Source organism: Lontra canadensis, unplaced genomic scaffold, assembly GCF_010015895.1.
Source record: "Lontra canadensis isolate GAN:19392208 unplaced genomic scaffold, GSC_riverotter_1.0 scaffold14, whole genome shotgun sequence".
NCBI classification, from domain to species: Eukaryota; Metazoa; Chordata; class Mammalia; order Carnivora; family Mustelidae; genus Lontra; species Lontra canadensis.
The window spans coordinates 24,651,640-24,668,489 of NW_022631008.1; the positions used below are offsets into that span (position 1 = coordinate 24,651,640).

Consider the following 16,850-nt stretch of genomic DNA (forward strand, 5'->3'; position numbering starts at 1 on the left):
TTTTTTTTGCCCCTTCTCACCAAATTTCAGGCATGTCTTATTTTAGATGGAGTATAGCTTTTATCTATAATTTCATCCTGTAAAAACATGTGAAGACAACGTTCATTCTGTGCCAGAGGATGACCAGCGACCCTAGAAATTAAAAAACACACACTTAGTCCAGTATTTTTCAAAAGCGAGCCTGGGGGGGTCAAACACACATTTTCTAAGGTTAAAAAGCATGTACGATTTAGTAATAATACGTGTTATTCTGGCCTGCTCACAAGGCTATGCTCTCTCAGCAAATGGTTGATACTTCCTTTCCTTTGGCTCACTGGGGTCATTTAGAAAACATTTAATCATCAGCTCTGCACTGCTTCTGGAACACGTGACCAATTCACTTCTTTATATATTACTGGGTATATTCACAAGAAACCTAAATGAATTTTAATGTCAAAAGTGAAACATGTCATTAAATCTACGAACACATTTTAAAGAAGGAAAAGATACAGGATCAGAATTAGAAATATACTGAAGTTCACTAAAAGCTCAAAATATTAAGAAAGAGATGTAAGTGTCCAGTTTTTTCTTTTTTTCTTTTTGGCTTGCTTTAAAGGTTTCCATTGCAGACTACACATAAGATACAGATGGGTGACCAGACTTCTATCTCTGAATTACAAAACCACCTCAGCTGGCGTTCCCTTCTCCTAAAGGAAAGCATGTTTGTAAGACAACAAAAGTGACGTGATAAGTAAAAGTTTAAGGCTTTGTACAACTTTCCCTCCTGTTTAACCACTCACAGATCTTCAATCTTTATTACTAGGTAAAAACTGAAGTGTTGATTAATATGTAAGCTCACACAACCATGTTCTCCAGCATTTGATTTTATTTGGTCAAATTTAAGGCCAATGCACAATTACAGCGATCCCTTTCCTGGCATAATTCTATTACTTTGTTTTTTAAAAACCGCTGTATTTCCAAAAGAGTAAAATTAAAAGCAGAAATTTTGGTTTAAAAACCAAAATCTCAGGTCTTCTTACATTTTGAAAAAAATACATTCTGCCATGAACATTTTAAATGTGTACCTTTACATAAGACATGCTGATAACACCTCCATCTGCAATCAAACAAAATGATTGCATATGTACTCTAAGTTTTATTGTTCATGCTAGAACATACCTTAAATGAGAAAGAATCATAAGTAAAACTGTATTTTTTAAATGCTGCAATTTTAAATGTAATTTGCATAAATTATGAAAAACAAATACAAAACTTAGGTCAACACAAAGCTACTCATATTAATCACTCAAGTGTGTTAATATTTATCACATGATCTTCAACTTGTTACATACTTCTACTTTATTCAAATGGCACAAACAGTTAGGAAATGGCCAAAAAGAAAAGTAGTGTTACCGTTCAGCTTAATACCTAAATTACTAGTATTCACCTGACACCTGAAGTCGTCTCAGAACACTATTCCCTCTTAAACCTTGAGGTACAGAAAGTACTCACTTGTTTATAAACTGCTCCAGTCCTTGCTTCCTTTCTTCAATAAAATTATCATCAAATATTCCATCATCTCCTCTAAAAGGAAGCTGACGCAAAAACGCTTTTCCAGGGAGCGGGGGAACTACAACCTGAAAAAACACAGGAAAGAAAGCTCTTGAAGACGCTGACCGGGTTGTGAAAATTTATAGCGCACAACATGAAGACAAGTAAACGTTCACTAGGACAGCCATTCCACTGTTAGACCAGTTTAAATATAAAACAAAATCAGTAAAAAACACAATGAAAAAAGATTCAACGTTTGGAGGCAAGATAACCGAAACGCAGAATAATCCATCAGACTACGGCTCCTCAATGGCATGGCTTGTAGCTTAATTATCGTTTTCCCTGAACCTGTCGAGGCTCAAGTGTACCAAGAGAACACTCGAGCAATGCTACAGTAAAGGCTGTGATGCCTCCAGACAGTCCGGCTGCCACTTAGGAGAGATAATGCTCCCTACAGTTGAAACTGCAGAGACCACAATCAACTTTCAATTACAATAGTAACAGACTCTCTCCAGCCTGGGCAGGTAAGAATTCCATGGTCTCTTTCTTCCACCTCATACCATCTGCAAATAGTCTTTCCTACCTGTGTTCGAGCAGCATTTAAAAAATAAAATACTCAACAATTCTGTCACCACTCTACCATTTTCTAGGCTAAGAAACAGGTCAACTTTCTCCCACATCCACTACCCTCTCTCTCCCCAAGGACCTGTCAATTTCTTTCTTCTGACATAGGAATATCCTAATTTTCCCCTTCAAAGCCTAACTGTCCTCTAGGACCAACTCATACTGATCTCTCTCTTCTAGGAATTACCTGGAGCTCAAATATTTGTCTGAGTTAAACAGCACAAAGCTCTATTTCACAGGTGAGTTTGGTTTCTCAAACTATGGCACTATTAACATTTTGAACCAGGTCATTCTCTGGGGGTGGGGTGGGGAGGGCTTTCTTGCACACTGCATAATGCTTAACAGCATCACAGGCCTCTACCCACCAGACTAGGTAGCACCCAGGAGCACCCCCTTGTTGTGACAATAAAAACTGTCTCCAGGGGCGGCTGGGTGGCTCAGTGGGTTAAAGCCTCTGCCTTTGGCTCAGGTCATGATCTCAGGGTCCTGAGATCGAGCCCCGCGTCGGGCTCTCTGCTCAGCGGGGAGCCTGCTTCTCCCTCTCTCTCTCTCTGCCTGTCTCTCTGCCTGCTTGTGATCTCTGTCTGTCAAATAAATAAATAAAATCTTAAAAAAAAAAAAAACAAAAAAAAACCAAAAACTGTCTCCAAACATTGCCACATGTCTCCTGGGGGACAAAACTGCCCCTGGTGGAAAACCACCAACTTAAGCTATTAATGCCTTCAAATAACGATCCCGTCTCAGGCCTTAAAATTTTAAGAAAGCCTGGGCACAAAACAGAAGCTCAAAGACCTGTTATATGACTAACCATTTAGCTGGATCCGTATCTTACACACAACAGAAAAGGTGTAAGGAATCAATTCAGACAAGAAGAAAATATAAACAGTAAACACCAGTAATAAAATTATATGCATTCTAAAAATTTTAAACCCTTGATGCAGTTTCTATCCTAAAACAAAAAGAAATGAACTAGGGCAAAAAAATAAAGATCAACACAGGGCGCCTGGGTGGCTCCGTGGGTTAAGCCTCTGCCTTCGGCTCAGGTCATGATCTCAGGGTCCTGGGATCGAGCCCTGCATTGGGCTCTCTGCTCAGCAGGGAGCCTGCTTCCCCCTCTCTCTCTGCCTGCCTCTCTGCCTACTTGTGATCTCTGCCAAATAAATAAATAAAAACTTAAAAAAAAAAAAAAAGATCAACACAACTTCATACAGAATAGCAAAGAACAAAATAAAAGCAAAAGAGAACAGAAAACCAAATGCCCAACATGAACTTCCTAATTCCTTCCCAGATCCATCTACTCTTCTCCCCAGAAGACCAATGTTTAAGACGTCTGAAGATTTACCTTCCTAACTCTGCCTTAGCATTCTCAAATCTCTCTCCCTGTATCAGCATTTGTGAAGTTGAGTGTTAAAACCTACAGCAACCATACAACTGAGAAGCAGAGACTGTGACCACTAACTGAACCCCAGTACGATGGCTATCTGATGGGCAGGGAAAAACACCTGTATGTATAAAGCTATTGTTAAAAAAAGAAGCCAGAACTATACTAAACAAATAACTACCATTAATTCAGGGCATAATTTAGCATGAAACTTAAGATTACTATGTGTTATCTGCAGAGATATATTCTTCCTAACATAATATTCAAAGCTGTCACTGAAATGGATGGTGAGGTTGTAGGATTAATAATCTACAAAAATCATGAGTGGCTTGTTCGGCTAAGATTCCAAAGATCCTCTTCAACATCAAATTATTTTTGCTTAAGCAGTCTGAAACGATCTCGTTAGAGTTCTTACCAATTTAACAGTCATTAATCCAAAGATATTTGTGTACATGTGGGGTGAGAAGTGGACAGGAAGATACTTGGGCCAGCATAATAAAGGAAAGTATACTAAACATCACCTACTTTCTAGCCTCAAAAACTGTATTTTGGTTAAAAGTACTAATACATAAACGAAAATAACTGTTTTTAGCAATACTGTAATACAAGTACAACTTTCACAGGAAACTCTTCAGATATTTAACTGGCCTATTACTAAAAGTGAAGTATTGACCCTCAAAGTACAGCAATTGTATGAAAACAGGGGCACCCGGGTGGCTCAGTGGGTTAAGCTGCTGCCTTCGGCTTGGGTCCTGATCCCAGGGTCCTGGGATCGAGCCCCGCATCGGGCTCTCTGCACAGCAGGGAGCCTGCTTCCCTTCCTCTCTCTGCCTGCCTCTCTGCCTACTTGTGATCTCTGCCTGTCAAATAAATAAATAAAATCTTTAAAAATATATATATATATGAAAACAATCCATAAAATGGGAGATTTTTGCAAATCACATGTCTGATAAGGAACTTGTAAGACTTTTTAAATATATTCTAGATACGACTCAATAATAAAAAGACAAAACATTCTATTAAACGGGCAAAGGATCTGAAAAAAGTATTTCTCCACAGAAGATATATAAATGACCAATAAGTACACGGAAAGATGATCAACATCACCAGCCCTCAGGGAAATGAAAATCTCAAACCACACTGACCCGGCACCTCACACATGCTAGGACAGCTATAGTAAAGCAGCTAGCTGTAGAGGCACCTGGGCATCTCAGTCGATTCAGGTCATGATCTTAGGGTTGTGGGATTAAGCCCCGCAAGGGGCTCTACACTCAGCAGGACTCTGCTTGAGATTCCCTCTCCCCCTGCCCTCAAAGCATGCATACATACTCGCTCTCTATCAAGTACGTCTTAAAAGAAAAAAAAAAAAAAGACAGATACTAGTAAGTGTTGGTAAGGACAGAGAGAAAAGTGGGACCCTCAGACATTGGTGGGATTGTAAAAATGGTATAGCTGCTTTGGAAAACAGTCTGGGAGTTCCTTAAACAGTTATCACAGAACCCAGTAAATCCACTCCTGTGTATACATTCAAGAGAAACAGAAACATATGTCCAAAAAACCCTGTACCAGATGTTCACAGCAGCGTTATCTGCAACAGTCAAAAGCAGAAACAACCCGAATGTCTACCAACTGATGAAAGGATAAATAAAATAAATAAATAAAATGCATATCCATACAACAGAATATTTGGCAACAAAAAGAAATGAACTAGGAAAAAAAAAAAAAAAGAATGAGTAAGTAATGTTAAAAAACACCCTCAGTGAAAGAAGCCAGACACATCAGACTACATACTCTATGCTATTTATATGAAATGTTCAGAACAGGCAAGTCCATACAGAAAGTCAATTAGCACTTGTACAGGCCTGGGTGAGGAGGGGCTGAGGGAGAAATTGGTAGTGACTACTAATGGGTACGGGGTTTCTTTTATGGAATGACTAAGTTGTTCTAAAACTGACTGTAAAGGTTGTTGTACAACTTTGTGAATATACTAAGAGCCAATGAATTTTACTTTAAATGGGTGAACTGTATGGCATGTGAATTATAGATCACTGAAGCCATTATTTTTTCCAGAAGTGAGGTCTACATGCCCCAAATGTTTATTAAACACTCCGGGGCACCACATGCTATGTTAAGCAAAGCCCAAAACCTATCAAGACACTTCTTCCCATCAATCAAAGACAGACAAATACTGCATCATTTCACTTATGTGTGGAATCTAAAAAAATCAGACTCCTAGCAACAGAGAGTAGCAGATTAGTGGTTGCCAGAGGGTGGGGATGGGGGAAATGCAAGCTGCTGGTCAAAGGGTACAAACTTCCAGTTATAAAATGTTCTGGGGGTCTAATGTAGAGCATGGTGACTATAGTTAACAATACTGTACTGTACACTTAGAAGTTGCTAAGACAGTAGATCTTAAAATTTTCTCACCACCACCAAAAAAAACCTGGGGGACCGGCGGGGGGAGGGATAGGGTGATTGGGTTATGGTTATGGGCACTGGGGAGTATATGTGCTATGGTGAATGCTGTGAATTGTGTTAAGACTGATGATTCACAGACCTCTACTCCTAAAGCAAATAATACATTATGTGTTAATAAAAAAAAAAAATTAACAACTATGTGAGGTGATGGATATATTAACTAAGCTTACTGTGATCATTTCATAATATATACATATAACAAATCATTATGTTGCATGCCTTAAGCTTACACAGTGTTGTCAATTATATCTCAATAAAGCTGGGAATTCTTCCCTGTGGTCATAAATAATTTCCTGTTACCCAAAATGTTCCTAACTTGTTTTGTACATTTAGATCTTCAAACCATCTATAATTTATATATAGTAAGTTATAAATTTTTATTCCTAAATAGACAGCCAAATGTTTCAACCCCATTTACTGAATATAAATTATTTTCCCTACTGATTGACAATGTTATTTTTGTTACTAAATTTCCAATAAACATGCAAGTCAGCCCCTAAGTTCTATTACATTCTGCTAATCTATCTGCTTATCTCTAAAGCAATACCAAACTGTTTTAATTACTGCAGCCTTAAGAGAAACTCTGATGTCTGCAGGTGCTCCGTACATGCTGAAAATAATTTTTGACTCTTCTTGGTGTTCTCTTTGATTATAAAGCTCATATATAAATCTGTAAGTTTATTAAAAAAAAAAACCACTAATATTTCTATCAGAGATAATGCTTTACTTTGATCAGGTCTACTGCTAAAATGTCACCTCTAAGTGAGGCCTTCCTTTGACAACTCTAAAAAAGAGTACTCTCCTGGCACTCCCTACTTCCCTTGGTTTTTGTTTTTTCTTTTTCTTTCTTTCTTTTTTACAGGTTGTATTTATTTATTTGACAGACAGAGATCACAAGCAGGCAGAGAGGCAGGCAGAGAGAGAGAGGGAAGCAGGCTCCCCACTGAGCAGAGAGCCCTCTGCGGGGCTTGATCCCTGGACCCTGAGATCATGACCTGAGCCGAAGGCAGAGGCTTAACCCACTGAGCCACACAGGCGCCCCGGTTTTTGTTTTCTTCAGAGCATATCACCATCTGACATACTAGATATCTATTTTTTCTGCTTTCCCATCCCCGCCAGCCAACTTCCCCAACTGATTATAAGGACCATGAAAGTGGGGACTTAATGTGCTCACAGATCTACCCGTTAAGCCAAAGGACATCCAGGATGGCTCTCAAATGTTTACAGAATAAATTACTCTTCAAAAGTGAATATTCCAAACCAAGAATGTAGCATTTCTGCTTATTAAGTTCTGCTTTTGTCTTTCAGTAAAGTTTTGAAGTTTTCTTTACGTGGGTCTTATATTTCTAGTTTTATTCATAGATATTTTATTCTTTGATATTCTTTTGAGCCAACTGATTCTGCTTTACATTTCTATAGAATGCTATGATTTGTGTAATATATCGCTCTTCTATCCAGCCACAGGTATCTGGTTAAGGAAGTTTTCCTTCTTCAACTTATCACACTTGAGAAATGAGCACAAGCTAGCCTTCACCTGCTTCAGGGCTCCAACACACCAACTTCTGATGTCCTTCTGACACCAGGCTGAAATTAGGGTCATTAGAATGAGACCTTGCCTTGCCTTGCCTTAATTTTTTTTGCAGCCAAAGCCACTAAATTTTAAGAGAAGATAACTCTTACCAAAGTATACAGCAGTGTTTTTAAATTGCATGTAGCAACCAATGAGACCATGGCCATCATTTGAAAAGCTAAGCTGAACAATATCAGCACATATCACAGGTAAGTACTGGTTTATGAAAACTCTGGTTATATGTACATGTGTGACGATGAAAAAGTGTATTATGAATCAGTAAAAGAAAAAGAACTGCAAATACAATGATATATGAGATGTACTGAGGAAGAGAAACTTAGGAAGGTGTAGGGAAGGGGGGGGGGCAAGACTGAACAGGAAGGTGAGGAAAAGGAAGGAAGTAATAGCAAAAGAGTTCTGAGAAGTAAGTGTTGGCCAAGCGTGAGTTAATAAAGGCCTCAACTGGGCCATTAAAGCAGACAAGGGAAGAATGAGTTGTAAGGAAAAATTACAGCCTTCCCCCATCTCCCAAAAAATAAGAGGAAACTGAACTACCAGAAAAAAGAAATTATACTTGCTTTTACCCCCTTCATTCAAGGTTAAGTTTTCTGAAACATTAAAATTCAGAGTCTTTGGCTTTAAAGTCCCATTACAAATAGTTCTTACCTTGCTCTCTCTTTCTAATTCACTTCGCAGCCATTCAAAGTCACTGTATCTTCTTCTAACGGTAGATTCCTTCAGCTTGAAAATAGGCAAATTTGTCTGAAATTAAAAAAAAAAAAATCACTCCTAAGTTGAAGCATGGGATAGGGACTTCAAAAACAGAGCTGGGGTGAGGAATCTGTTTGTCAAACTGATAATACGGCAAGCCTGGTTACCTTAAGAAAATCATGAAGTTATTACGATGACATTTTACCTCTAACAAAATAAAACTTGGCTAAACATTAAACAAGTGTATTATTTATGCTGGAGTACAACTTTTAAAAACATATGTCTGCACATATGCTTTAGAAGGTCATTCTGCCTGAGGTCAGTTCCGTAAATATAGGGCATTTTTCCTATTTTGGTGAGCTGTAGAAATGTCAAGTGGAGAGGAGTGGGATAAAACTAGCTCCGATGGCTGTCCAGTTTAGACAGTACTGTACCATACAATGCTCAAAGAGCGGAAGAGACCTTAACTACTTTGACATGATATACAAAATATTTTATTGTGATGACTGGATTAGATGTTTCACAATGAAAGAAATGAATAAAGGATTATGCTTAATGGTCTTCTTAAAAAAATGCGAGAAACTAGCAGGGAAAGAGTGCAAAGTCTGCACTATTACTACTAGTAGGAAATCAGGAGTCATACACATTAGATCAAGTTCATAGATCCACAGCTTTATAGGCTGAGGGCAAGTTTAAGAACTGAAAACATAATGCCCAGAACTCTGAGGTTACGTTGGAATGGAGACTGCTCTTTACAAGACTGCAAGGACCACTTATGTCTACTTCTAAAAGTAATAAGAAAGATTTCTGTTATCTTTTACTGATCCCTAGAAAAAGAGAAAATATACCACCAAACCCACTTTAAAATGGCTCATGATTAAGGGCTATTAGCAGAAGCAGTATACCACCATGACTTTTTTAGCAAGAACAGAATTTAAAGTGCACATAATATCACAAAGTTTATAGGGGACAGAAATGATCTAACATAATTAATGCCATACCATACTGAAAATGCTATTTAATATTATAGACTCATGGGTTATACTTTGTCTCTAATTTGATCTTCGTACTTGTAGAACAGCAAACCGTTTTACAGCTGAAAAGAAAAGTTAAGTGTCACCAGAAGAGACATCAACCATCATGTAAACCTTACTCTTCAGAAAATGTCGATCATCTGTTAAACTTAATGCCACTGATAAATGTCATTCAGCACAAGAAAAGCTTTTTATTCAGGGCCTTAAACCCATTTTGTAGTAAATTTCAGTTTTTTCCAAAGTGTATTAACTTCTCCATGCTGTATACCTTATAGCTCGGAATCTTCTACAGATGCTACTGGGCATAACACTGGATAGGTTTCAAGCGTGAAACCAAATCTCACAGGAGGTTTAAAAGCACTTGGATTTTCTTTCCCAGGTAACCACAACATTTGTTCATTGTATTAATGACTAAGAGCAAAATTGCACCTAACAAGACTCTTATTATACTAAAAGTCAAGCTTATATTTAGAGATGCTGGCTTGCTGTGTACAGAAGGGTACTCTCGTTCCCCACAGGGAATAAAATTAGGTCCCCTGGGGAGCAGGATGATAATTCCCAGAAAGAAAGCACTGGATTATTTCTCTCTAATTTCACCCATTGGCTTTTTAACCAAGTTCACCCTTCCGCATTAAAATATTAAGTCTTTGTAAGTGTCTAAAGATAGAAAGGCTTTTACAGAATTGAGTGTTTTCTGCAGGTGAGATTTTACATTTTGAATTCCCTCCTCTCAAATTACTTTACAAAAGGGATTAGCTGCTCTCTTTATTCAATACGTTAAGATCAAGCTTGTGAAAAGAGTTCCCTGCGAATTTTCATACTTCTGGGTACGGAAGTCCATAAAGTTAATCTCTGAAACAACATATCAAGCTTACAGGTACAATGTTGAGGGAAGAGTGCCAATTCAGCTCATTTTACCTTCCATTTTCCCTTTTGAACTTTTGACACAATCATGATTATATCTGATTCACTTTAATAGAAGGGGAGTGGGAAGGCGAAAAAGTCCGTTCCATTCTATGATTAGCTAGTAATTTTTTAGATTATATATAAAAAAGGTTCACAGTTAAAGAAAATTCTTCTATTTAGTCTGCTCAGCTGGCTATGCTTTCTCTTTACATGAGGACTGCTTTAAAGTTTTGATAAAGTCACATCATGTAATTCTTAATATTATTTACCCATTACATTTGGAGTGGCAAGTTTGCCTGTTAACTTCCTCCTGATCAACACAACTTGATCAAAATAAAAATGAAAAAACGTGGAGGTGTTTTCGTTAAACCACTGTTGATTATAAACTCTTGCTCAGTCACTTTCAATTTATTTAACCCTCATAAAATGTTCCATTTTGTTTTTCTAAATAGAGAAGAGTGAGGGTCATTACCTTTTTTTTTTTTTTTTAACTACAGGTTTAGGAGGATTCAACTATTTTTACAATTTGGGAACATTTATAAAAGGGCTAGTGCTAGGTAAGTTGAGGAAATGTAAAGCCTGAGATGGAGCCCTAACCCTTTGAAGCTTATATTAGGGAGGTTAAAGGATAAGTATACAAAAAATGTATGTGGTTAAAAATACTATACACCATAAACAAAAACAAAGTTGAAAGACCAAGAACAAACTGTAGACAAGTATTTGCAACATAAAACAAAGGGATAATTGTATTAAAATGTAAAGAACTTAGAGACCAATTAAGGAAAAGATGAATTACCTGACAAAACAGGCAGAACACAGACTAAAGGGCCAGTAACATTCGACCCACTTCACTCACACAGGAAATGCTAGTTGAAACAGTAAGGTCCCATTTTCATTCAGACTGTCAGGGAGGACATTTTAATACCTAGTGATGGTGAGGAGACAGACAGATGGACAGAGAAAAATCTGGTTGACTGGTGCAACCTGTAAGGAGGGCATTCTGGTAACACCTATCACTCTTTGAAATGCTCATATCTTAAAAATAAGATGAAAACAGGGAGGCAAACCATAAGAGACTCTTAACTGTAGGAAACAAATTGAGAGAGGGCTCCTGGAGGGGAGAAGGGTTGATGATGCGGTAACTGGGTGACATTAAGGAGGGCACTTGATGGAATGAGCACTGGGTGTTATATGCAAATGATGAAATCATTAAATTCTACCCCTGAAACTAAAAATAATAATAAAATAAAGGCATATATCCTCTAAGCCAACAGTTCCACTAGGAATTAATCCTACAAATATTTCCACATACACAAAAAGATATCAGTATTATATCATAATTATGTATCTCAGTAGTTTACTTAAGCATTGGGCATGTGATAATAAAACAAACAAAATCTAATAAAACTGTTACAAACATAAATGAAACATTATACAGCTTTTACAAACTAAACCTCAGAAAAAGGCTGATCAGAAAGCCTGAGATGTGTTAAAGAGAAGTTTAAGAGCATGTGACTTTTTTTTTTTTTTTTTTTTTTTTGGCGTATGTGACTCTTGATCTCAGGGTAATGAATTCAAGTCCCATGTTGGGGGCAGAGATTACATAAAAAAGTAAAATATTTAAAAATAAGTTTCCTAACAGTACATACAGTATGATACCATTTTATGATACCATTTGTATAATTAAAGTGTAAGGGAATTGATACTGGATTTGGCCAGTATTCTCTTAACACATGGAGTAAGCCACACTGTAGGAAGACCTTGGAAAAAGTTAAATAGTGTGAGCTACATGCTGAGCACACTAAAGCGTAGGTCATGGGAAAACTGAAAAGGTTAAACTATGCCCTGAGTATCTGGCTAAGGTGTGTCTCTGTGAGCATCAGGATTAATAAACATCTCTGAACAGGAAAATAACTCTGAAATAGAAAAACAGAAGAGAGAAATTGCCACGACGTTGAAGCCACAGAACTGGACAGATTAGCTACATGTGTGTGCATGAGAGGCCTAACAACGGGTGCCGTTCCTAAGTTGGTTCCGTTCTCATCACAAGAAAGAAAATTTTTTTGACTATGTATGGTAGGAGATGTTAACTAGATTTACTGTGATCATTTCACAAAGTATGCAAATATGGGATCATTCCTTACACTGTACATCTGAAACTAATGTAATATGTCAATTATTATTATTATTACTATTAGTTTTAGTTTTCTTTAGTTAGGTAAGCTCTCCACCCAACGTGGGGCCCAAACTAACAACTCTGAGACCAAGAGTCACTAACTTTTCTGACTGAGCCAGGCAGGTGCCCCATGTCAATTATATCTTAAACAAACAAACAAACAAACAAAAAAGAACAGCTGTTCTAGCCACTTCTAAGGTTTATCCGGCTTGAAGAAAATGCACAAGAGCCAGACTACTGAGGCAAATTAAAGCAAAAGTTCCTAATAGATTTTACTTTAGATTTCATTTAAAAATGCTTTATAGACTTATCCAGAGAGAAATAAAGTGGTGAATTCTGAAATTAAATTAAATCAGACTCAGGGGCGCCTGGGTGGCTCAGTGGGTTAAGGCCTCTGCCTTCAGCTCAGGTCATGATCCCAGGGTCCTGGGATCGAGCCCCGCATTGGGCTCTCTGCTTGGCAGGGAGCCTGTTTCCTCCTCTCTCTCTCTGCCTGCCTCTCTGCCTACTTGTGATCTCTGTCTGTCAAATAAATAAATAAAATCCTAAAAAAAAAAAAATGTAAATCAGACTTCAATATGGTTAACTTATTTAAATGACTAAAACTCTGAAACTTCCAAAAGGCAACATTTAGTATTCTCTCATCCTGACATTCGTATTTCCCCCGTAGTTGTTCTAAATTGCTCATACTGTGCATAAACTAGAAGCCACTATTTTCTGCCAGCTACTATTATTTTACCTATAAAACCACAGTATTTTATTTGTAGGAACAGTGATCAGAGACACGTAACATCAGAGACATGTAAAATAAAGTCCATCATCAGGCAAGAACCATAAACTAAGCCATAATCTTCATTTATGTGCATAGGTACCTATTACTAGTAAACGCTGAAGGTGAGTTTGAGTAACCTTGGTCTTTTCTTTTTTTTTTAAATTAAATTAAATTTAATTTATTTGACAGAGAGAGAGAGATCACAAGTAGGCAGAGAGGCAGGCAGAGACAGAGAGGGGGAAGCAGGCTCCCCGCTGAGCAGAGAGGCCGATGCAGGGCTCGATCCCAGGACCCTGAGACCATGACGTGAGCCGAAGGCAGAGGCTTAACCCACTGAGCCACCCAGGCACCCAACCTTGGTCTTTTCAATAGCATCCGTGTAACTGTGAAAGTTGTATAACTTGTTTCATTATAAAACTGAAGCAAAGACAGAGGCTCCTACAAACACATCAACTATTCCTATAGCATCTATATAAGAAACCCAGTATTAATAATAATTCGAAGCTATGTCAGGGCTATGGCCCAAACTTTACATTTAAAAAGCAAAGAATTATAATGATCTGCCTCTTAAAAAGCTAAGCAAGTTGCCAGGAATTCATTAAGTCTGTAGAAACAATTTTATACACTAGGGAATTTGGGTGGCTCAGTTGGTTAAGCATCTGCCTTCAGCTCAGGTCATGATTCCAGGGTCCTGGGATTGAGCCCTGAGTCAGGCTCCCTGCTCTGCAGGGAATCAGCTTCTCCTTCTCCCTCTGCCACTGTTCATGCTCTCTCTCTCTCTCTCTAATAAATAAATAAAATCTAAAAAAACAAAACAAAACAAAACAAAACACCAATTTTATTCACCATTCCAAAATATACCTTTTTAATTATTACAACCCAAATACTAGTTAATGTGTCAGCACTACTTATTGACACTTTTGGGGGGGCACCTGGGTGGCTCAGTTGGTTAAGCATGCGACTCTTGGTTTCGGCTCAGATCAAGACCTCATGGTCATGATATCAAGCCCCCTAGTGGGGCTCAGTGCTGAGTGCAGAGTTTTCTTAAAACTCTCCCTCTGCTCCTCCCCACCACTCTCTCGAAAATAATTAAAATAAATAAATAGACAGAAAGATAGATAAATAAATAAATGGTGCAATGTTAAGAAGTCAGAGAAAAAGAGACAAACCAAAATCTCCACTCTGTATCTTACCACTACTAAAATCAATGACATCAGTAGTTCTTTTTTTTTTTTTTTTTTTTAAGATTTTATTTATTTGAGAGAGAGAGAGAGAGAACATGACCAGGGAAGTGGGGAGACTCCCACTGAGCAGGGAGCCCAATGTGGGGCTCGATCCAGGGACTCCAGGATCATGACCTGAGCAGAAGGCAGACGTTTAACCAACTGAGCCACCCATGTGCCCAGACATCAGTGGTTCCTAAACCCAGTTATGCTTCAGAATTACCTAGGTACCTTGAAACAATTTCTTAAGTGGAAGTATAACATATGAGCAAATAACACTGAGGGTATAGCTTGGTTAAGTTTTCAGATGGTAGCAATCTGGGCAGTCTTTATAATCAAACAAAAACAGTCTTAAGGCCTGCCTCAGAGCAACTAGATCAGTTTCAAGGGGAATGAACCCTTTAAAGATTTTACTTAATTTTTTTTAAAGATTTTATTTATTTTACAGAGAGAGCACATGCGACCACAAGCAGGGTGAGCGGCAGGCAGAGGGACGAGCAGGCTCCCCAGAGAGCAGGGAGTCCAATGCAGGGCTCGATCCCAAGGCCCTGGGATCATGACTGGCCCTGAAGGCAGATGCCTGCCTGCCTGAGCCACCCAGGTGCCCCAAGACTTTTTTTTAAGGCACCCCAAGATTTCAATTATTTTAGAGAAAAAGAGAGAGGGCAAGTTCCAGGAGAGGCAGAGGGGAGGGAGGAGGACAAGCAGACTCCACACTGAGTGCAGAAGCAGGACACAGGGTTTGGTTCCACAACCACAAGGTCATGATCTAAGCTGAAATCAAGAGACCAATGCTGAACTGACTAAGCCACCCAGGCGCCTTGGGAATGAGCCTTTTACAAAGGTTCCCAGATTAATATACAAGGTTAGAAACTATTAATTATAACATGTATGACTGGTTCAAACAATCACCCAACGAGTAGCTAAACCAGTGCTCAGATGGATATCTACAGCTGTAAAGGTCTACATTAAAAAAGATGAAGTAACTCAAATGAATAAACTTCCACCTTAAGAAACTAGAATAAACACAAAACAAGTCGAAGAAAGGAAATAATAAAGATCAGAGTGGAAATCAGAGTGAAAAACAACTGAGTGGAAAACAGAGAATAGAAAAACAGAGAAAAATACAAATGAAAAGCATTCAGGGGCACTTGGGTGGCTCAGTGGCTGAGCATCTGCTTTTGGCTTGGGTCATGATCCCAGGACCCCGGGATCAAGCCCTGCGTTAGGCTCCCTGCTCAGCGGGGAGATGGCTTCTCCCTCTGCCCCTCACCCCACTTCTGTCCACTCTCTCAAATACATAAAATCTTTAAAAAAAAAAAAAAAAGCATTCAATGCTTCAAATAAAGAAATGAAATTTTAATCAAATTTAAGATTTTAGGGTGCCTGGGTGGCTCAGTGGGTTAAAGCTTCTGCCTTCGGCCCAGGTCATGATCCCAGGGTCCTGGGATCGAGCCCCACATCAGGCTCTCTGCTCAGCAGGGAGCCTGCTTCCTCCTCTCTCTCTGCCTGCCTCTCTGCCTACTTGTGATCTCTGTCAAATAAATAAATAAAATCTTAAAAAAAACTTAAGATTTTAATATCTTGTTTTACAAAACTTTATAGTACTCATACTATTCCTTCTGCAGTCAAAGAAAAAGTCAGTAACCCTACTCTTTCTCATTCTGTCAAATCTCACATTTTATACTGAATCTCACATTTATAAAATCTCACATTTTATACTGAATTAATCATTCAGTATAAAAGTACACACTTTATGATATTCTATATTACAACAGTGGTTAAAAGCTCAGTCTCTGTCTAGGTTCAAATTCCAGCATGGTCACTTAGCTGTATGACTTGGGCTAGTTAATCTATTTTTTTTAATTTGCTCTTCTATAAACTAGGGATAACAGTGTGAGAGTATATAAAAATAAATGGTTTAGAAGTTGAACTAGCCCAGATAATTTCTTTTCTACTGCTTGGGAAATCATTCAAGGGATAAATATTTTGAAATAAATTCGATATGTGGTTCTTGAAGGCCATGTTCTTATAACCCTATCTCGTACATCTGTTGTAATGATGAAATGAGGTATTACATATAAACACACTAGAACCATACATAGCACCCAACTGCAAAGTCTAAGTTGCTTTTCTTACATCACCCCTTCTGTATCAGCAAAAAATTCTATTATTATAATACTCTCCTTTACCTTTAACCAACTGCTGTTACTGTTACATTTGCTTTTTTTTTTTTTTAAAGATTTTATTTATTTATTTGACAGACAGAGATCACAAGTAGGCAGAGAAGCAGGCAGAGAGAGAGGAAGGGAAGCAGGCTCCCCGCCAAGCAGAGAGGCTGATGTGGGGCTCGATCCCAGGACCCTGCGATCATAACCTGAGCCGAAGGCAGAGGCTTTAACCCACCGAGCCACCCATGCGCCCCTACATTTGCTTTCTTAATCT

At 38.3% G+C, this 16,850-nt stretch overlaps 1 protein-coding gene across 2 annotated transcripts in view; it reads right to left on the reverse strand.

Moving 5' to 3' along the window:
• Positions 1 to 16,850, reverse strand: part of SNX3 (sorting nexin 3) — a 43,451-nt gene continuing 26,601 nt past the window's right edge. For both annotated transcript variants that reach the window (XM_032858263.1, XM_032858262.1), the window contains exons 2-4: positions 8,250 to 8,345; positions 1,492 to 1,616; positions 1 to 132 (exon numbers count right to left, since the gene is read on the reverse strand). In XM_032858263.1, the coding sequence (XP_032714154.1) occupies positions 27 to 132; positions 1,492 to 1,616; positions 8,250 to 8,345 (327 nt within the window). In that variant the 3' untranslated portion in view covers positions 1 to 26. The remainder of the gene's footprint in view (positions 133 to 1,491; positions 1,617 to 8,249; positions 8,346 to 16,850) is intronic.